The following is a 22,648-nucleotide window of genomic DNA, read 5'->3' on the forward strand; positions in this document are numbered from 1 at the left end:
CCCCTCCCTCTAGATTGAAGAATTTCGTAGTAAGCCTCCCCTCCCCTCTCTAACACCTTTTTTGATGTTCCGTTAATGAGTATAAGTTCAACAATACCTTTATCGATAAAAACTGATACCTCTGTCAAAATGCTTAATTCTGCATCGTGCAATCCGTCAATATCCCTTGCGAGGATGACTTAGGGGACGTTGTTACTTGACAAACTTTGTATAAAAATATCTTTACTTGTGTTGACGTTAATAATCTTTTTCATTATTTTCCAGTCAGGTTCAGCTTTTTGCTTAGTTATTACTTTTCCGGGTATTTTAGGAGAAAACCGATAAAGGCATGCTTTCATCTGTAACATTAAAGTAGAATTGTTTAATTGTTACGTAAAATGTCCTCCTTACCTCTGCTGTGAATCTTCGAGGTGAAACATGGTCATCGAGTAGTAATGCTAGGAAACTAAATTTTTTATTGTATGGTGTTGAGTCTGTAAATTACGACGTCAACTGAGCTTTTTTCCGCGAAGTACAAAGTTTTATAATTAACACTAATCGCTTTTCCGAGGCCATTATTTGATTGTTTTATTAATATATTCCTAGCTTAGTAAGTTTAACTCGTTTTTCTTGCAACTTGTGTGTGTTGTTTATGTGTGTGTCTAAATAAATCGATTTTATATTTGTAATATACTAATCCCCCTCTTTAAGACCAGGTGATTTTGGGGCAAACAATGATATGTTTAAATAAGAAAAAAAATTGAAAAACATTTTTTTAAGAATTGAATTAAAATTGCAATAATTCAGTGGTTTTCGTAGAGCAGTCAGTGGATCTTTGGAGAATTCTTTGAACATATTTATGAAAAGTTTCACATGCATCTTGTGCGTTAAACTCGTTTCCCGCGGGTGTCCATTTCAAATTAGCTTGTCACAAGTAGAGCTCTATCCAGAAATTTGAACGCGGATAATTTGATACAACCCAGGAGCTAACGGCCTTAGTTTAAAGTAAATTTCGGGGTTTGAGAAATCCACCAAGAGCACTAAGAAACGATCTTTCCCTTCGCAATGTCGGCCGTATCATGTACGAGGTGCAAGCTTGGAGGTCTGCGACCGCAAGAGATTTGCGACCGATAATTGGATCTCTGACGTTCTTGCACTTTGGTCACATTCGATAGCATCATGTTAACACTGTGGCATGACAGTTTGTTTTCATAGTGTTCAAAAGAAAGGTTGATAAAATAGATTTTTCCGAATATAAACTTCTCGGACCCGGCTGGAATTCTCATTAAAAGCGATCCATGCATTGGCAATTGAATGCACTTGGACCTGCATGCACGCAACGTACCAAAAAAGGCAATTTGACGGGCAATGAATCAATCGTAAAGTTTATGGATCGGAAATTTCTCAGCTGGTCAGAATTCCAGTTAATGGAATTAAATTGTCGGAACGAGGTGAAGATAACTTGCAAGATGAAAAAATGAAAAAGAAAAAAAGGGTATTGCAGAGGAAAACATCAACAACCACTCCAAATCCAGGGAAAATGCAATTGGCTCGAAGGAAATCTGAATTGGTAGAACGTAGATCGACATTTTGAAAACAAAGCGGTTCTGGCTAAATTCTAAAATTTGTGGAATTTTTTATTATGTAGATTACGACTAAGGCCCCTGTTATGTTGGATTTAAAGCTTTCGGAGTAAAAGTTATGCGGCTCGCCATATCATGTTACTAATTGCGTTGCCTCTAAACTATGTTCTCTCCGCTCAGTTGACACATACTAAGTGCAAACAAGTGTGCTGAAAGCATAACTACTCTCCCAAACGCGTGTTGTTCTTCACAAGCCTCAACAAGGTAAGTTTGCAGGATCAAGGAGAAAGTATTAGATTTCTAAGTGTCCCATTCGCCGAGCTGCATGAACTTCGGTTACGTGCTTTATTTTGAGGCAGGCATTACATAACAATCTTAATGTACGGTTTCAAATCTTAATGTATCAGAAAAAGCGGTAATGATTTCTGTTAAGGTCGATCTGCACGCAGTATTCTGTTTGTTCTGTTGCTTATAAAAACGCGAAAATTTTTTCCCGGCAGAAATTTTATTCATATAGAATGGCAAAATCTTTTCCCTACGCGAAAAAAAGTAGTCATTCTGCAAATTTAATACACTACAGCAAGATTTCTCGTGGAATTTCGCTTTTTATATATGATTTATTTATTTCAAGCAAAGATTCATTGAACTCGCTGAAAAGCAGTCAATAATGGGCAATAATCATAACAATCGGACATCTTGCTCAGTGCCGGCACTTACTGAAAATTTAGTTACATCAAAAATGATTTCTTGATAAAGACGATTTTGTCTTGAGGGAGCTAAGCTAAATTATGAGCGAGGAGTTGTTGCGGATGAGAACATAACCACTCAACGTGGTTGTTCGCCGAGATGATTTTTATGCCATGGCCATACCATTCTGGAAAAAATTCTTATACCTCTCGATCAGCTTGACGTTATTGTTTCGCAGCAATAAATAGCAAAGAAGACGCAAAAAATGGAGTAAGCAATACATTTCGAAGTAGAGTGCTTCATGACTCATAAAGGTCTGTAAATCAAACAGCATATTCATTGACTAGATTCTAGATCATACGCTACGTTGTTACATAAAAACAGTCCCTATACGTGAGATAAAGGAAGAAACAAAGCCAGAAAAACAAAGCTGACAAAATATAAACAATGAAAATATTGCGAGTTGCTAAGGAAATCATCAGTTCCGAAGAGGTACAAGGGAATGTCCATTGATGAGCATTTCGCGCCGAAAGAAAATGATACCTAACTCGGGTGTTTGAAGAGATCAGGCGTTCGTTTGCAGTGCGCGATCATTGCTTTAGTTTCCTACGTAGCGCAAGAAAACTTCCTTTACCAGAAGCAGGGTGCGTTCATTGTTTTCTGGTTTGATTCTTTGCCAAAAGGTGGGAACGAATAAGTTCGCGTGTTCAAATCTTAGTCACGTAACTTCGCTGAACGGCATTACGTTTCTTGTTGTGCAGCACGTTTCCCAGGCGTTTTCTTAACACGCACGATTTCACAAATTGAATAAAGCTTAAAAGGCTTTAAAACCCCATAAGCAAGTCTTTTGATCATTAGATTGATCCCTCTCAAACCACAATGGTTTCAATTGGCAAAGCTTAAACTGCCAAGCGCACGAGCCACTGAACGAAATTAATTTTTGGATTCTTGTGACTTCCTGATATTTGTTTTATGACCAACACCTCACACTAGCTTGAAATATCAACATAAACAAAATGCATTGAATAGCATATCTTGGATTGACTAGAAGTAAACTTTTCAGTTTATTATGCGCCTATTTTCAATTCATAGCTCCCCGGATCTAGACTCTATATTCATGTCTTCAAATCACGCTAAAAATGACTACAAGTAGTCCTTTGCCTACGATGTTTTGGCAGCCCAACTTCTAAAATATAAATTCTCCTGCTTTCACAATAGCCTTAAATGATTGTTATCTCAGTAATTTGCTGAATTTATGCCTTCAAAAGGTTGCTCCTCCTCTAGGCCAGTATTCGTCCGCCCATAATTCGCTCCATTTTCCAATTAACTGCACAGCGCCTGCTTCGCTAAAAATCTCCTCTCATCATCGAGAGACGTGCCGTAAAACTTAATCTCCGGCAAATTTCAGAAATCTCTAGATTCCTTTAGAGAATTCGAGGTAATACTGTTAAGTTTGGCGATATCAATCCGCGTATTATTTGATAGCCCGGCGTGTGAAGGAAAAAAAGGCTACGAAAGCAGCCAATGGTATTACGCATTTCCTAATCATTATTGCGTGACTAATATAAAAACCCCGGGAGATGAGCTGAAAGACAAGGTACATCGCATAACAACAATAGTTATAATGAAAATGCAAGTGCATTTCCATAAAACAGAGTAGTTTCGCAACTAAAAAATAGTATGAACAGTCGGCAAAAGATTTTGCTGTAGCGTCAGGAGATTGCATGCGTCTAACCTTCCGGTCAAGAAAGAAAACATTACGCAGAAACATTCATCACCCTGTCAGATTGAATTTTTCCTCGAGATTGACACGTGAGTATCGAAGTGGATTACTTCAATACTTTGACCTTTTTTTTCAGAGAGCAAAATTGACGTTTTCATTATCCCGACAAATGTTCGCCGCGTCAAAGATTGAATGTCCTTTGTCCAGTGTTTAGATCTCCTAATCTGTCTACAAGCGGCACTATCTGACAACAAGAAGTCGCGCCTTACATCGTTTCTTAGACTCCTGGTATAACGCCATCATGATCGTACTCGGCATTTGTGCGGTCGTAATCGTGGTTTTTGCGATAACTGCAGCGATGAGCGACAAGGTCCGTGAAGCCGTAATATCATCGAAAATCTACAAGAAAGGTTTTGCAGTCCATATGAACTTGTTCAGTCGTATTCACAACAACGCCGTCAGGAAACACAAAGAGGACATTTTCGAGAAATTGAAGTCATCCGTGGAAAGTGTTGGCGGTGGCGATATTTTGGAGATCGGAGCAGGAACCGGGGCAAATTTTGAGTTTTTCCCCGAGGGAAGCTCTATCATAGCACTTGAACCAAATCCACACATGGTACCATACTTAAGGGAAAACGCTGAAAAGTTCCCGCATGTGCAGCTCAAGAACATCGTATTAGGTTTTGCCGAAAACATGGATGGGATTCCAGATGCATCTGTCGCCGCTGTTGTATGCACCATGACACTGTGTTCAGTGAGTGATGTGAAGGCAACATTGGCAGAAATCAAGAGAGTTCTGAAGCCTGTAAGTACGCAAAATTTGTTTTAAAATTACGTCTGTATGTAGAACTTCTACCATTCGATGTGGATTCTTTTTTTTCTTTGCCGCAGTTCACATGAAAAAACTTCGATAAATTACTCAAAATGGGGATTTTAATTTTCTCCAAACATTTCTAGCGGCTGTCACTCTTTCCTTCCGCACGATTGTACTTCCCTTTCATCTGCCACGGATATCAGATCTTAATCCTCAAAGCCTTATCTTTAATTGTCCAGGAACTAGCTTGCTATTTTGTGTAAAGGAATGTTAGAGAAACTGAAACGTTGTTATTATGAATATGTAGGAATGTGCGTGTTTTTAAACATCGAAAGACGGGCAATATAAAAAAAATTGTTAATTCAAATAATTCTGATCTAATTTTAATTCTTTGATAGCCTCCTAATTGCACACTTCCGATTAAGTGGTTCAAGAAAAATTACCAAACTCAACATCTCGCAGAAAACGGATGACTTAGACGAAGTTCAACTGTCATTTCTAAGATCACTGTTTTCAACGATTGCTAAAAGTCGTTTTTATATTAGACTACCTATCAAATTTAAATTAGATCGGAAGTATTTGATATAGCAAGCTTAAGTGTGTTCTATTTTTACGACCAATCTTTTGCGGCACATGAAAACTGCGGTTCTTTGTAATCACTCGTAATATTTTAACTTGCTCAAATTCCCATCGCGATCTCCACATCGCCCATTTGATAGCCTTCAATTTGAATGACATTTTTTTTTGGCGACACCTTTTAAAAAATTATCTGATTTGAACAGAGGAGAGGTTGAAATTAGTGTACATGCAGCCGTTATTGACACTGAGAGTATTTAATTTTGGCGAAGAAAAAACGGCTCTCTTTGTTTGATTTCTGAACATTTTGATCAAAGGAAGTTCCCCGTCAAAACAATTTGAAACGAGACGTTGTTACCTTGTCATTTTATCGAGACGCTTAGGGTCAAATAGTGCCTAAAGTGACAGGTTTGATATCAAGGAATTGATACTCTTGTTTCGTCAACCATTTGGTGTTTTTTCATCGGATTCTTAGGAGAATAGCAGATTCTTTTGATCGTAGAAAGGACAAGGGTTGTAAACTTTGTGTTCGCCGGAGGCAAAAGTTTCAAGCGGCAACGACAGGCATAAAAACGGCAATTGAGATTGAAAGAGAGCTCGAGATCAATTTTAAAGCCACTTTGGTGACGTCAATTTATTTTGTTTAGCTTTTAGCTGAGTTACAGAACCCGGTATGAACGCGAGAAAACGATGATTACCTTAAATGCGTTTTCATCTTTTAAAGGAAATATTGACGAAATATGTTTTTTAGAGAAAACGTCCAGTAGCTACACTTTGTTTACCAAAGCCAGGTGCATAAACATTTCAAAATATTTCCTTGGCCGAGTGTTAATATCAGATGACAAAAGTTATATTCTAATATCATTTCCGCTGTTTTGATTTCTGTGTTTTGATTTCTGTGTTTTGATTCCAAAGTTATGCCAGGTGATTGCTTTGCAAAGACACATAACATGTGGAACAATAAACATTCTTGTGTGTATACATCATGCTGTTGGAAAGGTATAATTTTCCAAATGTTTGTTATTTCGTTTCTGTTTCAGGGAGGATATTTTTATTTCTTGGAGCATGTAGCAGGTATGTGGAGTCGTAAGAACTAAGTTCAATTCTGTTTTTTACATTGAGGCTTAGCTCATTCTTGCCGAATTCGGGGAGGTTTTACTGAGCGAAGGGCCTTGTAAGAGATTTGCGTGATTTTGCGCTTTCGCGATTGTTCTGCTTGTTTGCTTTGTTTTGTTTATTTTAATCGTTCCTGATGAAATCGCGCGTAGCAATTAATAATGGGAGTGTTCTTAGGCCTAGTCTGATGACAATGCTTTCGTAAGCTTGCCTTTTAGAGTAAATTTTCGACCACAAGAGGTTGCTTACGGAAGTTGACGTTGAACTTAAATGAAATTTGCCTTATCAGCTGCCAAAAATAGCAGCTGATACTTCTGGCATTGTTTCAACAATTACACAAGGATGTTCCTGTTTGATCGGAGGTCGAACATGACGTGGGGTCGATTTACGCCAAATATAATCCTTTTTCCTTTTTCTGTTCCAGACACGTTTTCGACTTTGCTCAGATTTGCGGTAAAAACCTTTTGCGTCTGTCATAAAAAAAAAATCAACCTCGTGCGTATCGATTGCTACGTCCGGCCCCGGTCTGGCCGTGGTCGCGAAATCATAAACCCAAAGCCGAAGAATAAAAATTTAGGCCGGCGACCGGATCACGAGACTCCGCCAGTGATCGCTCTCTGTTTCGAAGGACTTGAAAGCACTGCTTGACTTCCTTTCGGCTGTTAACGAGGCTTTTAGTGGTTTTCCTGCCACTTGAGGGTTTTAAACACGGTATATTGATGAAAGACAATGAGTAGACGAGTACATTGTAGTTTCTTCATTCACGTAAGTCGCTGCGATGCAGCCCTTCCTTCCCTTCTTCCGCGTATTTGAAACTCTTCCTGCGCACAAGAAATTCCAGGAGTTGTTCAAGTTTCTTTTGTTCTAATTTCCTGAAGCATTAGAAAATTATTCTCTCAATTAAGAGAAGCCTCTCCTCTTTCTTAGCCGGTCGCTCGAAGCTTCAGCAGGCCGTGAAGAAAATCTCTCAAACATGCTTATATTGATGAAATTAGAAGATCCTCGCAGCTAAGAACACTACTGAAACTAGTAGTTGTAAGTAGGACCTGAAAAAAATTTCAGGCCCGTACGGGATTTGAACCCATGACCTCTGCGATACCGGTGCAGCGCTCTACCAATTGAGCTAACAAGCCAACTGGGAGCTGGTCAATGAATTGGGTGCAAATAAACATCCGAGTGAATGAAGAATTAGATATATGAAAATTCACATATTTGCACTGCGGTGGAAAGATGAAATTAGAAGATCCTCGCAGCTCCCAGTTGGCTTGTTAGCTCAATTGGTAGAGCGCTGCACCGGTATCGCAGAGGTCATGGGTTCAAATCCCGTACGGGCCTGAAATTTTTTTCAGGTCCTACTTACAACTACTAGTTTCAGTAGTGTTCTTAGCTGCGAGGATCTTCTAATTTCATCTTTCCACCGCAGTGCAAATATGTGAATTTTCATATATCTAATTCTTCATGCTTATATTGCTTTGTTTTTGCGCATTAGATGAACCAGAAACATGGAGGAACTCTTTCCAACGAAGATTTGACAACCAGTGGAAATATCTCGGCGACGGATGCTCTTGCAGCAGAGAAACGTGGACCCACCTGGACAATGCCAGCTTCAGTACTGTGTCTTACAGAAAATTTGACCTGAAAGAACTTACTGTGCTTTGTTACTTGATTCGACCTCATTTAGCTGGGCATGCTATAAAATGAGGTAGCATACATAATGGACGTCGCCCCACGCAAAGTTGGGCGAGAAACGTTCGACCCTTCACAAGACAAACCTTTTTACATTCACACCAGAGAGGGGTTTATATTGGTTCACTATCAAGTATAGCCTTTTTACTCCTAGGGAGGGGATCCCAAACAATTATTGATACAAGGTGGGGAGATGGGGAAGGTGGCGGGACGGTGATCGTGTTTTGATAGTAAATTACTCCAAGTGCAAAGTACTCACAGTTTTTCTTTCCTCACACAATTCGGCCATCATTAGTGCTTTTTCTCGGAGCCTTTTTTGTATTAAGGATGACAAAAGAGTCTAAGAATTCCTCTTATGAACCGCCAGTAATATTATGTTTCCTTACCGTGTTTCATTGAAAATCACCCCCTTCCTTCCCCCACCCCCCCTCCTCAGGCGATGTTTCTCCGCGTATTTATGTTATCAGGCACACGTAAGGTGTATCAGCACACACGATTTAACTGATATAAAGTTGACAACCAAGTAAAAAGGGAGTGATCAAAATTGATTATTTAACGTACACGACATACGTAGCCGCGCATTTGTTGGCGGTATAACCAAAATTATTCTACAGATTAGTAAAAGAAAAGTTTTATATGGCGCATGTGGGGGGTTTTGACGTGAAAACCACAAATACATCGTTAGAAATTATACCACCTAAATCAGAATGATTTGAATCTTTTCTACCTTTATAAATCAAGACACTAAGGAGTTGATCGTAATCGTTTTCAGTTCATTCAAAAAAAAAAAAAAAAAAGAGAAAAAGATGGATTATTGTGAAGCACCTCGTATAAACTATTTTGACTGAATGCAAGTTATGAAGGCATATCAGTCTTCTCATTGGGTTCCAGGTTTAATTCATTAGTGAAACTTTGTGGCACACGATGTTAATGAGATTTTTGCACATTGGTCCGTTATGTTGGGCATAAATTTATTTGCCAGTTAATAGACAGGTTACTGATGATTTCCTTCGATTGAAGTTGATTGCCAGATATGGGAATCTTTTCTGGAGAATATATCATGAGAACACAGAATTTCAGTGAAGAAAGTAAAAAAAAAAAAAATACTACATTTTTGATAGAGCGCAAGTATATTTGAATCTCCTCTTGAACCGAGAGATAATTCTTCAATTTCTTGTAGTAGTTAATATTGCACGAAAATGTATTCTACATTATCAAGAATAAAATTATAAATTCGAGAAGAATAATTCAATGATCAACCATTCCATTTCTTCTACATTTCCGAGAGAAATAAATGGCGTGGAGTCTGGAAACGAGCTTGCTGCGCCAAATATGGTTGAGCGTAAGGAGCCTTAATAAGACAAATGATCAGAGGACTTCGACATAGGGTGTGTACTTGTATTTACATCGAATATCGCTGTTCGTGACTCCATGACGTTTGTACAGATTTACAAAACTCAGCTTACTTTTATTTAAAATTATTTTCCTTGATGGTACGTGTTATTTAAAAATTACATTTCTAATGTCGCTTTCTAGCATGCATCCCATACACCTAAATAATTCTGGCTTCGTTCTCGTGCTCTGACCTCACTGATTACCCATAAAGCGTACATGCTTAACACGTGAATAACTCTGGCCTCGTTCTTGCGCACTTAGCCCACTGACAGGACCCGACCGACCTTTAAATACCTCATATATTAGTTATTCCGGTCCCTTTTTCTAGCGATTCTACCAAGGTGCTCCTTTCACTCAAAATCAAAATCAAATTGTACCTTAGCTATATAATTGGGATTCCAAATTTTGATTCCGGTCGGAATCCGGTCTATCGCGCATTAATGACACCAGAATGCTTGTCCTGCAAAAATAGAACGCTCTACCTTGATAGCACGGACGAGCTAGTGATAAATATGAAATTCACAAATTGAGTAGAGAATGAAATTAACCTAAAAAAGATACATCTTTAAGTAAGATGATTTTTCAGGCTACAATTCACTTGGTAATGGTAAATATGGTAAGTAGAGTTTGTATTTATAAGTTCCGACGGTCCGAACCGAGAATTTTGAAGAAAAAAAAAACCCTACATATACAACAGCGTTTCAACCGATAACCGAATAAAATATTTTCATTTAGTTTCTCTCTGGATGCATTAATTAAAGAGAGAGAACTTTCCACAGATAAAAAAATTTATAATTTTATCATGTTAACCTACTATCAAAAAAATGTACAGTTCTTTTTTTTCCATGAGAATCCAAATCGTCTGCCACCACCATAGTGGTAGCGCATGTGCAAAAAAGTTGAAAAGGAAATTCGAGTTTCAGTCTGCGCTTCCAGCTCACAATTCGTCCATTTTTTTCATTTTTATACCGTGTGCCACAAAGCAGCACAATTACAGACACAATGTTTTTTTCCTCTACAAGCAATAGAAAATAGCTCGCAAAAGTTGTTACACATGAGCATGATTGATAACATAATATTGACTCGTGTTCTAGAAAGTGATTGGTTACTCACACGGTTACTAGTCCCAGGGAATGTAATACCCCTGGGGCAATTTTCACCCCTTACATAGTCACAGAGAAACGGTGTTCAACTCCTCACCTACACCAAGCACCAAAGCATGTTCTTGGGAAATCGCCGCTAGTTCTTTCAGCCACTCCTCCAAAACCACAATACAGTAGACCGCGTTTTTCACAGTCTTCGGATTTTTCCTCTTGTAAGTGTTCTTCTTAAAGGAATTTTTCGGCGAGTTTTGGGGACTGGAAAGTTTTCGAATGGTACCCGGTTTGGGATAGTTCTCAGCGCTTAAATCAGCGGTGCTACCGTACTTAGGGCTCAAAGAGTTTAAGCTCTCCCAAGACTCGCTTAAGGACAAACTTGAGCTGGTGCTTGCACTCTCTAAACTTCCTCGTCTTTCCTGGTTGGCTTTTGTCAATTTCGGGCTTAAGGAAGCGTCTATCGATTGTTTTCGAAGATTAGAACTTCCCTTGCCAAAATATTTCGGCGCAGGGCCGTCTTTGAGCATGCGGACATTGCTCAGTAAGGAAGAGTCCGTTTTCTGTTTTAACAGCTTTCGAGTCGTCGTAGGGCTTCTGGTTTCAGGGTTTTTTGATATTTTCACCGGTTGTTGTACGTCCACAACAACACTCTGAATACTGACTCGACTCTTTTCCTCGCGAAGAATTAGGTTCTTTCTGGCCCGGCGCAGGAGTTTGTCGAGTTCGTCAACTTGATCAGCAATGTTCTCTACTTTAATTTTCACCGAACTAAGGATCTACGTGAAATACAACACAAAAATAGTATTAATTTCGGGCGCGATGCTTTCTTAAAATCGCAATAGAATTAAAAATGGAAAACAGGCTTCAACTGGCGCGAAAACACACTCGGATATTTATCCGCAGACATAAGGGCGAAGCTCAAAGAAAACTATAGGCTTTGAGGGACAGATGGTGTCCAAGGAAAAATATGGGAGCATAATTTCTATCCAAAAAGAAGCTATTGTGTCTAATGTCATTGACATATAATTTGCAGGACGCGGAAGTTGGATGAAAACAGATGATGACTTTTCAGGGCAACTTAATGAACGCCTGGAACACAAAAGGAAACAACGCTTTAAAATAAAAGAGGCAGCATCTCCTACCTGAAACAGTGAGCGAACTCCTGGTTTGAGAACCATGTTGTAATTAAGAAGAAACGATCGTAATAGCGGTTGAGGATATAAGGCCAGTCTAGTAACCACACCAGTCAAAATCAAGTTCACATAAAACGTGTTCTGCGGCATTCGTTCAACTTTTTGAAACAGCGTTATCAAAAACGGTCCCAAGTCTGGCTTAATTTGCTTCTGTTCAAACTCAGTCGCTGATAATGATCGCTTCACAGGCGCTTGCGCATCCCGGGGTGAAAGTGAAACCTGGTTCGGAATGTTGCCATTGGCAACAAGCATGGACACGTTAGATGAAGACCGCTCTCGTTCTTTCGAGGAGGGGTCCTGTACGGCAGGGTTTTGTCCATCATAGGGTGCGGACCAGCACGCGCACTTCATTTGACAAATTCTCAATAAACTTCGCGCGTCTGCAAGGTACTCCATGTAATCTGCACAAACTTCCGTGTAAAGATCTCCAAGAAAAGAAGACCGGTAAAACACCAATTCGCTGGATGCTTTGAGGTCGATCTTCATGGGTGGGGTGGGTGCGCTCCCGTTGAGATTCTCAGTGGAAGAAGACGACGATGAGTTGCGGCTGGAGTTATTACAACAGGAAGGTATCAACGATAAGAATTTAAAGGCGCTCTTGCTGTACAGATCCACTTCCTTGATAGTTCTTTTCTGGCTGCTCAGAATGTGCGTGCAAGGAATCAGATATCTGTTAAGGAGTCAGTTGTATGGTTCAGGTAATGTAGTGATACCCAATCAGTTTAAGGATCTTTGACATCAAGAGGCCCAAAACTGAAAATGTGCATCCTGGTTTTTTGCGGAATGAGGCGGCTGGGAGTACGGGTATACAAAGTCACTTCATGGGATGAGATGCTAGTTCATTGCTTGTTACCCTCCCCACCCTGCTGGCAATTTCCACTGGTTCCCCTAAGTAAAGTACCTTACCTAAGGAAGGTACAGTCTGCAGTTGAGCCAAGTGGCACATTCAGACAAAGCTTGTCCTGGTTTCTACAGCATGAACCCACCAGGAGTATTGTCACTGCCCCTGAATGGGAAGCCTGGGTTACCTCCAAGCATCTTGTCAGCTTTCCCTGACAGATTAACTCTACCTATACATACTCCTGAGTGGAGACAGGCACCCCAAAGAATAAAGTGTCTCTCCCAAGAACACAACACAAAGATCTTGCAAGGACTGGACCAAAGATCTGTGGATGCAGAGTCCAAGCTACAGTTGTTCATACAATGCATAATGCTATCAAAAGGATATAAATCTCTTTCAGACAGATTGTGCAGTACGTTCTGTCAACACATATCTGTTGTAAAGTAATTTATCCATCAGATAGCATTACCCTCCCTTTGAACAACTGGACTCAGTGCAACAGTCACTTGACTTTGGTGGACAAGTGATTCTCAAAACCATTTTAAACTGTGGAATTTATAAAAAGCAACCCAGTTTGTCTCCTTCAGTGTGTTCTTTTGAATTAAAAGTTCTCTTTTTATGCCCAAGAAAGAGCACCCAGGTATTCATATTCCCCAACTGCCCATCCCCCTCAGCTAATACAGCAGCAGGGAAGCTGATGGTTGAAAACTTGATGGGGAAGAAGGCATTTGAGATAACCTGAGCTATATAAGACTAAATAAACACATTGCCAGTCTACTATGTACCAGTAAATAATTTAAAGTTATTAACAGAAGGTATGGAAACTCACTTGAGCACCAAACTATATATGATATCTTCACAGTTCAGGTCCAACAGAGTGTAAAACAAACCCAGTGATACTACAGCAAGCTAAGATAATGAATTTAAAAAAATGAATTTTAAATATAAATACATCCATTAAAGTACTGAAGACAACACAAATGAACTGTGATGACTATGTTAAGGTATTCAAAAAGCATTTTTAGGATTTTAATTTGTATTAAAATGAAAAAATATTTTGTTGTAGTGCAGGACAGATTATCAGGGGTATCAATAAAAGCTAGTTACATTCCTTAAGCCCAGTTAGCCTTTGCTTAGCTATCGAGCAGGTTGTCGTGTTTGGGTTTTACCCTAAGGTCCCCTTTAAGCACAGCCACCTATTACATCTTCAGCAGCAGCAGCAGACACTTGTGGAAATAGTTATTGAAACTCTTGAATAGCTGCACCCCACATTTCAAGGGTACTGTGATGATTTGATTTAAAAGCCCAGGGGCTTATTTACTTTTGGTACCTTAGGGAGGGTAATTTTTTTGAAACAGGACACTTATAAGAGGGGCACTTCTTTAGAAACGGCAGAATGTGCAAAAAAAGTTTTGATGTATATTTGAAAAGGATCAAGAAGACTGGAAAACAGACTTGTTGTGCCTGGATCCTTTCTGGACGTAACAACCAGCCAAGCAATTGTTGCAAAAATTGAAGAAGAGATCATTCCTTTGAAGGAATTGTGCACTAACATGAGCCAAAAGATGTCTGAGTCTTAAAGTATGCAATTAAAGAAATATGAACCGCGTTTGAACTCAAAGCACAGGTACTCTTAACAGAATAGGGATGCTTATTGGCATAGGGGTGCTTATTAAAAAACAAAACAAAAACCAAATCAGAATGCTAAATCCAATCATTAGGGTAGTTATTATGTTAACCCAAATGTGAGTGATAATATCAACTTTACCTGAGATTCATGTGCAATCCTTGAAACTAATAAGTCAAGAATGGGCATTCCATCACATCTTTCCACCAAAATGAACTCTAAAAACACTTTCATTAGATTGGCATCAGTGATGCTGCGTAGAAACAAGTCCAGATAGGATGTAGCAGCTATCAATGCTTCAGTAGATGACTGCAAAGATGAAAAGTTGCCACAAATTATCCACATTACCAATTCTCATTACAATCTGTCATACACTTCTTTTAACCTCAGCTCTGAGAATTTGGTCTCCAATCAAATACTATCTCCTAGCTGATATTTTTCTTTATTTTCATCACCTTCCTCCTTTACAACAAGTTGGTATGGTGAGGAGAATTTACCCATTGGTCACCCTTGGAAGTGAAATACTGAAAGCCTACCTGGCCAAGTGATGATGCCATTACTGACACCAGAAATCCATGATAAATGAGATTCAGCAGCTTGGATTGGACTAGAGGATGGGCAATCTGAACAGAGAGTTGAAAGTTCAAAACTTAAAAAAAAGTTCAGTTCAGTCTGTGGCATGTCCTCTATGGGCCACCATATATGAAGGCAAGTATTTTACAAAAAGATAATTGAAATAAAAACTGAATTATCTTCTTAACAATTATCAATATAAAATAAAGGAAGATTTTATTTTTGTATTTTTTGTCTTGTCATAAGCGTGAGACAAAGAAAAAATTCTGAGCCCCCATGAGGAATCGAACCTCAGTCCTTCAGATTCTGCACTCCAATGCTCTACCACCGAGCCACAGAGACTTCACAGTGAGCGAGGTGGAATTTCTCTTTCTACAATAGGAATGAGCTTTGACTGATGCCTACAAACCATCCTACAATTTTTCGATATATCTCCCCTTTAACAGATATTCCTTCTTTAATTTTCCTCTCTAAATTCTGAGGAAAGTCCACTTATGGGGCTTCAAGTAACCATACCAGCATGACAAAAATCAATGAGTTAGACAAGACAACCTTTCATTTTCATGCATCACCAACTACACAGGATATGCACATGTGCATGTATTTACCTGAATGACATTGTTACAAAATTCAAGTGATGTCAGAAAGGAAACCAGCTCAGGGAAAGTTGCCCACAGACCTCTCTCCAAAGAGTACCAGTCCTCTGAAGGTATGTCGAGTGATGTTGGCAAATCAGAATATAAGGCACTGAGTCCTGTTGCCAATACCTAAGATGTTAAAGAGGGAAACTTAGACAAGGAATACAGTCTACATCTAAATTCTGTCTGAGTATTCAAAAACGGTCTTGAAATACTACAATGACCATGCTAATGATTTCAAGGATACTAGCCATGGCGGCTGAAACGCTGAACATTGTACTTTAAACACTAACAACACTTGGTCCAATGTCCAGTTTGAAAAGGATGGTAAAACATTGATTTGCTTCATTTGTTGTCCAATCAACCTTGATTTCTTCTAGATTTTTCCACCAGCTAATAATAATTGTTGAAAGCCCTCAGTCAAATTCGAAGTCAAACCCGTACATTTGCTTATATAGATTAGGGAAACACATTATTTGAAGTGTAAAATTTCAATTTAGCACATTTCTGGTTTCAAGTGATCGATATATTGTTCTTGCAAGAGGGTTTAACGGCAAGGCACGAAATCCAGCTTCACACAAGGAATAATTAACGAGCGCAAACGAAAATTACACAGGATCAAGGGAGATCATACATGAACTTAAGGGATACGATTTTACGAGTTTGCGTTACCGTTTGAAAGTTCTCATCAAGCCACACAAAAGGCGTAACAATTTTCATATGTACCATGTATTGCATACACCTAGAGGCAAGAAGTCGCTGTATCCGAGAACAATGTGAATAAGTAATCGTTGCCTCATATCAAACCGAAAACAGATCTCCCTTATCAGCAAATTTCTTAAACCATAGGATAAACTACTTCAAGCCGAAGTCAATTAAAATAAACAAACATGACATATTCGAAATAGCAACAAGAAAAGGCCCGCCAAAGTTTGAAGGTGATTTTAAAAAAAACATAATCTGCCGTCGCTCAAAGGGCCGACAAATTAAAAATATTGTAATTCAAACACAAAGTGAAAATAAAAACATCAAAAAATATGATGACGAGGGAGCACTAACCGGACAAAAGTCTGTATCTTCGGCAATATACCTGCCCAGCCTGGAATCAACTGATGATAAAGCCATGCATAACAGCATGGCATCGCGAGCCCAAACACCAACATTTCCATCCCGATGAACATAAGGAATCAGCAGAGAAAACACAGATAGCTTGGCTATCTGTGCGTGATGGTGATTATCCAAGAAAAAAAGATCTAACAGTGCAATATCCCGGTTGACACTCACGCAAAGGCCCTTCAGCACTGCCACAAAATGTTCTTCCTCGTCCGAGCAAATGTTGTTTACGCACGAATGCAATAGATAGAGGAGAGGTTTCCAAACCTGCTCATAAATCAACAGTGGTGCTCTACCCTTCTCGATGAGATTCCTAAACAGTCTCAGCTGTTCTCGCTTCATGTCCTTGACACAATTCTTGCTCGATGCACTCCAGTTGTACACGGTATGAAATACATTTTCATCCAGCACATATTGTAAACATGGACCTGGGTCACCGTCCTTTTCATCGACTAAAACATTAATAATTTCGTTTAAATGGTGGACTAAAATATTACACCGCTCTTGATGACCGATGGTTTTCTCGTCTAGCGCTATTATTGACTTCGCATTATTCCAGTGTACGTCTACAAGCCTCAAAAAATCCTGAGCGCCGAGCTCTACAAAACCGTCGTCTGGTTGCTTTTTTTCCGTGTCTGAACTCGGCGATTGAAGCGGCGACAAAGACGCAAGTCTCTTTAGTAAACTCATGGCTGGATAACGGCTTAAAAAAACCCATAAGGCGCTTGTTCAACCGGACAAGAGGTTATTTCTACTTTCAGTTAACTCCGCATCCGCCATCTTGGCTAAATTGGCCCGCACGACATCTGATGATAATTGACAACTTGGTACATTAGGAGCCAATCATATCGTGTTTCTATTTATGTTTGGTATTTCAGTAGCGCAAACCTCGACGACGAGTACTTGTCAAGTCAAGGAAGATGAAATTTAAACTCTAACCAACTTGCAATTTAAAAAATTTGGCTTCATCATTTTTGAGTGAAAGATCTTGGTAAGAAATGTTCTATGGAGTGACGAAAGATCCAAATCCATATTTTCATTTTTCATACTAAATTTGGAATTGTTCCTCAGTCAACCTCTACGTAATATTTATAAAACGTTACGCGATCAAACAAGCGAAACAAGGATCCAGAGATTTAAAAATAGATTTTATGATGCCGTGCGTCTGTTCAAAGATAGATCACAGGTGACGGTAAGATGTGTCTAGGAAAAATAAGTGGCACTAGAGGCGCAGCTGTTACCACATTTTGCCGTCTTCTCTGATCTACCACTGTACTGACCTAGGGCAAAGTGGACTGTTTTTATTGTATATGATAACAAATAAAAAAGAGCCATTTTTTTAAAGGTACGATTACACCTCAAAATTATACCTCACCCCCCTCAGTCATCTTTTCTTCTTCCCCTACCACTCCCCTAAGCGAGCAGCTTACGGCGGCATCCTTTCTAGTTCCTGGTTTTTTAAATTCCTTTCATCAGTTCCTCATCGAAGATACAAAGGCTTTGACTCCCTAAGAACATGACAAGAACCGAAGACAGCGAGGATGTCGCTACGGTGGGGAAACGTGAGTGGCGGTGCGAAATCCTAACACTCATTAAAAGTTTCTTGGACCAGCTAATACTGAGAGACAAAACTGGCTTTTTACAATCAGTTTTTAATGATTCAGATCAATCCTCATTAAGCACAACTATTATATTTGAGGTGTTTTTAACGTCTAAGATGCCTTTCGGTTCTGTCGAAGTAAATGGAACATGGAAGTCATCAGCACTTGATCATTGCGAGAGATTTCTTTTGAGCGAAACGAGTTTGTCTTTCAAAACTTCGATATCCGCAACAAGACCAGAGTACTGACTGCTGCTTTCTAATGACTCAGCCGAACTTTCTCTTAAAGACTCGGAGCATGTCGGGTTATCTTCTTGTTGTAATCGCGTAGCAACGTCTCTAACCTCTTTTTCTTCAATGACTGACACTTCACAGGAGCTTTCTTCTGAAAAACACTGTTTCCGACCGAAGGCATACTCGTCCTCCTCGTCTCCGCTTTTCAATATCTTCTGAAGTTTAAACATCAAGTTCTTTACATCCTCTAGATCTCCACCGAGTGTTTTGAAAGTTTGCTCTATTACCGTCACTTTATCGTGAACAGCAAGGTCTTTTTCTCTATGGGTGTGGTCAGAATCCTCACTATGTCCTTCAATATTATGTTCTCCATTCTGTTGAAGATGATTTTCCATTGCATAACTGTTTTCATGTGATTGTTCTGGGGAATTTTGCTTCCACATCTCCTTCAAAGAAGTCATAGAATCATTATTCAAAGACATGATATGAATTCAGAAGTCAAAGACGTTCTGCAAAAAGTGTCCAGGTTCTAAGACAAATCTAAGGGGAAAACGTAACAATGGCCATAGAGCGTGCGTCACTTAAGATGTAGGGCATGCGCACGCTAATCCCACCGACTGACTAGCTGACTGACTAGCCGACTGACTAGCTCCGCCACCAGAGCTTCGCATGCCCGATTTTCGAGCAAGGAAAATTTCACGCATGAAAAACATTTCTTCCCCAAATAGAGCCTGCCCGAGTAAATTGCTGAAATCATATCAAAAGGTGTTGTAGGGCTTTGATTTTTTGACAACAATATGCCTTGTTTTCAAAAAAAGGGTCAAACTGCGTTTTGCATTCAGAGACCACAAGGCGTCTGAAAGGTGTCTTGGGAGTTGGGAGACAAAATCAAATGTCTTCCCAGGGAGCCACATGTAGGCAATGCGCATATTTGTCCTGCGGCGTTGTAGCAAGTGCTCGTAGCAAGTTCTCGTTTCATTGCTCTGCTCGCCCCTCCAACGATTATTGCTGATGTGAAGCGTCAAACAGTGAGGTCTATACAAAGAGATCGGAGGTTGACATAGGCGACAAAGTACGATGGGTAACAAAACGATATGACACATTTATTGAACAATAAAATGCATCTGTAAGAAAACTGTCTTTCACTATTTCTCAATAGAATTCAAGAGAGTTAAATATTAGGTCCTCCTTCCTTTAAGAAATAACAAAATTAAAACATAATGCGCTGCTAAAAAACTCACACATGGCGCTCAGAAACAGCGCGTGCCGTTTCAAAAACCTGCGCGCACCGCTCATGCGCACCCACGCACAACTCGCGCACGCAGTTTCAAAAAGGTTCGCGTGCAGTTTTTGGTAACATTAGTGCGCGCCGATCTTAGATTCAGGCAAATTGTTTTCGCCTACTTCCGCCCACTTTTAAGAGCGCCTACCGCGCACTAGTGATTCGGATCATTGGATCCTTTAACTTTTGCTGTTTGTGGAAAAATGGTACATTAAAAAGAAGAAAGAAGTGTCCGTGAAGAAATGCCTTCAAACACAAAACATTTGACTGAAATACATGTAGAAGTGCCCACTCAGATATGCTTAAACAGGCAATCCAACAAAACGACAGCAGAGGATGATGACGTCAACAGCTCCTTCAAACGCCTCTGGATGTCTGACACCGTTATTATCCTATAAGTAAGGTGGTGTGATTCTCGTGTTTTGTGGCTCTCATGTTTGCTTGTATTGCGTAAGCTCAGCGCTTCTTTGACTTCTGTTTCTTTGATTTCCGTTCATTATCACTGTCTGACTCCTCTGAATTGCTAGATTTACTGCTATTATCACCGCTGCTGGAGCTGGGAGAACTACTGCTACTGCTGTCATCAGAAGAATCACTGCTGTCTGTTGTGGATGAGTCATCAGATTCAGACTCCTCATTGTTGTCACTGCTTTCATTGTCACTTCCGACAGAAACAGTAAGAGACAAATCAAACCATCTGCACTCAAAATATACAGCTATATGCTCCCCTTCCACCCCCCCCCCTTTTTTTTCACTGGAAAAGTAGTAGAGCTGATCAACTACCATGCTGTTGAACATGATGGTTGACAGGCAACCCAAAAATAGAGCTGTATTGGAAAATGCCTTGAAAAAATGTAAGAAAGTTGTTGACCAAAACCCTGGGTAACCTGTAATTGAAAATTCTCAACCAAACCTAACCCTTCCAAAACTTGCCTTTCAAGGTTTGTGAAAACACAGCCTATTCATGACATGCAATGGTCAGCAAGTATAAGCTGATTGGGAAAATTTAAGACCTTCAAAGCACTTAAAATGCCAGAAAAAAATTTCCACTTCAGACTTAAAAACTGATTTTGAAAGAAAGGAAAAGCCTTAACCCTTTAACTCCCAATATGTTGTTAGTAATTCTCCTTACTGTCTGCTATACAGTTCTTCTGATGTTAGTTTGGAGAACTTGGTATTGGATCAACTTATAATCCCCTAATTAAGAGTTTTCTTTATTCTCATCACTTGTCTGCTTGATATTGTATTGATATTGTAAGGAGAAATTCTGTCTTGGTCAGTCATGGGAGTTGAAGGGTTAAATAAATGATCATCCTTTAACTCCCATGAGTGACCAAGACAGAATTTCTCTTTACAATATCAAGCAGACAAGTAATGAGAAAAAGAAAAAAATATCAAATATGGGATAATAAGTTGATCCAGTATCAAATTCTCAGAAATAACATTAAGGAGAATTAGTAATGAGATCTTGGGAGTGAAATGGCTGGGGGGGGGGGGGGGCAGTAAAGATTAAAATCACACTAAAAATGAAATAAGCTCAGTTTTAAGATAGCCATAAAGTGATCAAAGCCATTAAGTACAAACAAGGTTTCCCTATCATTTATTACAGATGAACCTCTAAATAAATCAAATACCTTTCATTTGGAGCACTTTTTTCCTTGTCAACTGACTCACTGTAGGGATAGAATTAAATTTTTATATTAGATTTAAAACAGAGGTATGTAAATAAGGGGTGTATTTAGTTGACTGAAAGCTGTTTGAACAGTGAAAGTGGTTTTATCAAGGCAAAAACCCAAAGAAAGGATGATGGGCTGATATGGGAGAAGATACTTCTAGAGGAACATTTTGAGAGGTGTTAATGACATGCAGTTGTGCCTAAAACAGAGGAGCTTATTAGCAAGAAGCTCACAGCTGCAATGAAATTTTGTTTATAAATAGATGAACCTATATTGAAGAGGTTAATTGACAGGGAAAGGGGGAATCTCATAATAAATGAACAAACTAAGCTTGTATATTATTGAGCCTAATTCATGCTGTTTCTAATTCTTTCACTTGTTTATCATCAGTGATAAAGAACATGAAGTGCATATTTATTGGTTTATAACTCACACCAAAACAAGATTTTGGAAATATAATGATATATCGGCAACAAGCAAACTGCAGAATGCAGGGCGATATATCTTGATCCTACTGAACCACAATAGCGGTGATTTTCCGCATTGTTTAAACTTTCCCCACAAGGAGGACTTTAATTGCTCTGTATTCTATACTAGCTCCAATGACTACACAGAGGGAATCGCAGTAAAATCAGACTGGTATGAAAGCATCAATGGTAGCACGCTTATTTCGGAGCTTTAAAAATAAACTCGTGTAAAAAGGACGTTTTAAAAACTAGCTCGAGTTAGGTTTATCTGATTTTCAGATCAGTCCCCACATTGTCATATTCTTAAAAGTTTCTATGTTTTACCTTTTACTTGAATCATTATTATCGCGAGAAGAACTGGCTAGTTTGATTTTCTTTTTCATCACCACTGTTCTCGAATCCCGCTGCAAATACTTTCGTTTATTGTTGCACTCGTACGTCCAATGACCCACTTGCAAACATTTTTGGCATCTTTGATTGCCTGCCTGTTCTTGCCTTAAAATTGAAATAAAATAGCAATTGTTTAACCTGCATATGATACTGAGTTAGTAGCTGAAATTCCCACCTTTTCTTGTTCAGGATGTAAGACCTCGCTGCGTACGCCATTTTGTTTTGCCATTTGTTCCCAGTCTCCTGTGTAGATTATTGGAAATTAATGTCAATCCCAGGCTCTTGAAAGGGAGTACAGAGGTACCTTTCATTAGGTAATTTGAGAATGTTACAGGTATTAATCGGAAAGATTTCCACA

General features: G+C 39.2%; 4 protein-coding genes across 7 annotated transcripts in view; 1 reads left to right on the plus strand and 3 right to left on the minus strand.

Annotated features, from left to right (window-relative positions):
- The window catches only part of LOC113681320 (thiol S-methyltransferase TMT1A), a 35,023-nt gene extending 25,612 nt beyond the window's left edge, over positions 1-9,411 (plus strand). Inside the window, exons 1-4 of one of the 4 annotated variants that reach the window (XM_089192815.1) lie at positions 1,698-1,826; positions 4,109-4,777; positions 6,403-6,436; positions 7,968-9,411. In XM_089192815.1, the coding sequence (XP_089048941.1) occupies positions 4,274-4,777; positions 6,403-6,436; positions 7,968-8,179 (750 nt within the window). In that variant the 5' untranslated portion in view covers positions 1,698-1,826; positions 4,109-4,273 and the 3' untranslated portion in view covers positions 8,180-9,411. Of the gene's footprint in view, positions 1-1,697; positions 1,827-3,824; positions 4,062-4,088; positions 4,778-6,402; positions 6,437-7,967 lie in introns of those variants that run through there. The other 3 variants (XM_089192817.1, XM_089192816.1, XM_027198410.2) reach the window with 3 other exon arrangements.
- A 200-nt stretch (positions 9,412-9,611) lies between these two features.
- On the minus strand, positions 9,612-17,462 carry LOC113681294 (FHIP family protein v1g243165). Its single transcript, XM_027198378.2, has 7 exons — positions 16,588-17,462; positions 15,499-15,657; positions 14,854-14,940; positions 14,459-14,626; positions 13,520-13,599; positions 11,799-12,519; positions 9,612-11,432 (listed from the first exon to the last, which is right to left on the minus strand). The coding sequence occupies exons 1-7, from the start codon at positions 17,329-17,331 to the stop codon at positions 10,731-10,733; spliced, it is 2,661 nt and encodes an 886-aa protein (XP_027054179.2). The 5' UTR covers positions 17,332-17,462; the 3' UTR covers positions 9,612-10,730.
- Positions 17,463-18,273: 811 nt separating this feature from the next.
- LOC113681319 (uncharacterized) lies at positions 18,274-19,091 on the minus strand. The gene has a single exon (XM_027198409.2). The coding sequence runs from the start codon at positions 18,955-18,957 to the stop codon at positions 18,412-18,414; it is 546 nt and encodes a 181-aa protein (XP_027054210.2). The 5' UTR covers positions 18,958-19,091; the 3' UTR covers positions 18,274-18,411.
- Positions 19,092-19,557: 466 nt separating this feature from the next.
- LOC113681286 (uncharacterized) lies at positions 19,558-22,609 on the minus strand. Its single transcript, XM_089192820.1, has 4 exons — positions 22,466-22,609; positions 22,225-22,395; positions 21,392-21,430; positions 19,558-20,418 (listed from the first exon to the last, which is right to left on the minus strand). The coding sequence occupies exons 1-4, from the start codon at positions 22,504-22,506 to the stop codon at positions 20,214-20,216; spliced, it is 456 nt and encodes a 151-aa protein (XP_089048946.1). The 5' UTR covers positions 22,507-22,609; the 3' UTR covers positions 19,558-20,213.
- Between the last annotated feature and the right edge of the window lie 39 nt (positions 22,610-22,648).

This window comes from Pocillopora damicornis, chromosome 13 (genome assembly GCF_964200805.1).
Source record: "Pocillopora damicornis chromosome 13, jaPocDami1.2, whole genome shotgun sequence".
Taxonomy (NCBI): Eukaryota; Metazoa; Cnidaria; class Anthozoa; order Scleractinia; family Pocilloporidae; genus Pocillopora; species Pocillopora damicornis.

Bases quoted from the DNA above. Each gene is read 5' to 3' on its own strand.
- LOC113681294 (XM_027198378.2), bottom strand. From the start codon at position 17,331: ATGAGTTTACTAAAGAGACTTGCGTCTTTGTCGCCGCTTCAATCGCCG. The intron at 14,941-15,498 runs GTAAATACATGC...CTCTCTGTTCAG, and splicing joins TTTGTAACAATGTCATTCAG to ATTGCCCATCCTCTAGTCCA. The intron at 14,627-14,853 runs GTAGGCTTTCAG...TCATCTTTGCAG, and splicing joins TGGCATCATCACTTGGCCAG to TCATCTACTGAAGCATTGAT.
- LOC113681319 (XM_027198409.2), bottom strand. From the start codon at position 18,957: ATGTCTTTGAATAATGATTCTATGACTTCTTTGAAGGAGATGTGGAAG.
- LOC113681286 (XM_089192820.1), bottom strand. From the start codon at position 22,506: ATGGCGTACGCAGCGAGGTCTTACATCCTGAACAAGAAAAG. The intron at 21,431-22,224 runs GTAAAACATAGA...CTATCCCTACAG, and splicing joins AATAATGATTCAAGTAAAAG to TGAGTCAGTTGACAAGGAAA. The intron at 20,419-21,391 runs GTATTTGATTTA...TTCTGTCGGAAG, and splicing joins AAAAGTGCTCCAAATGAAAG to TGACAATGAAAGCAGTGACA.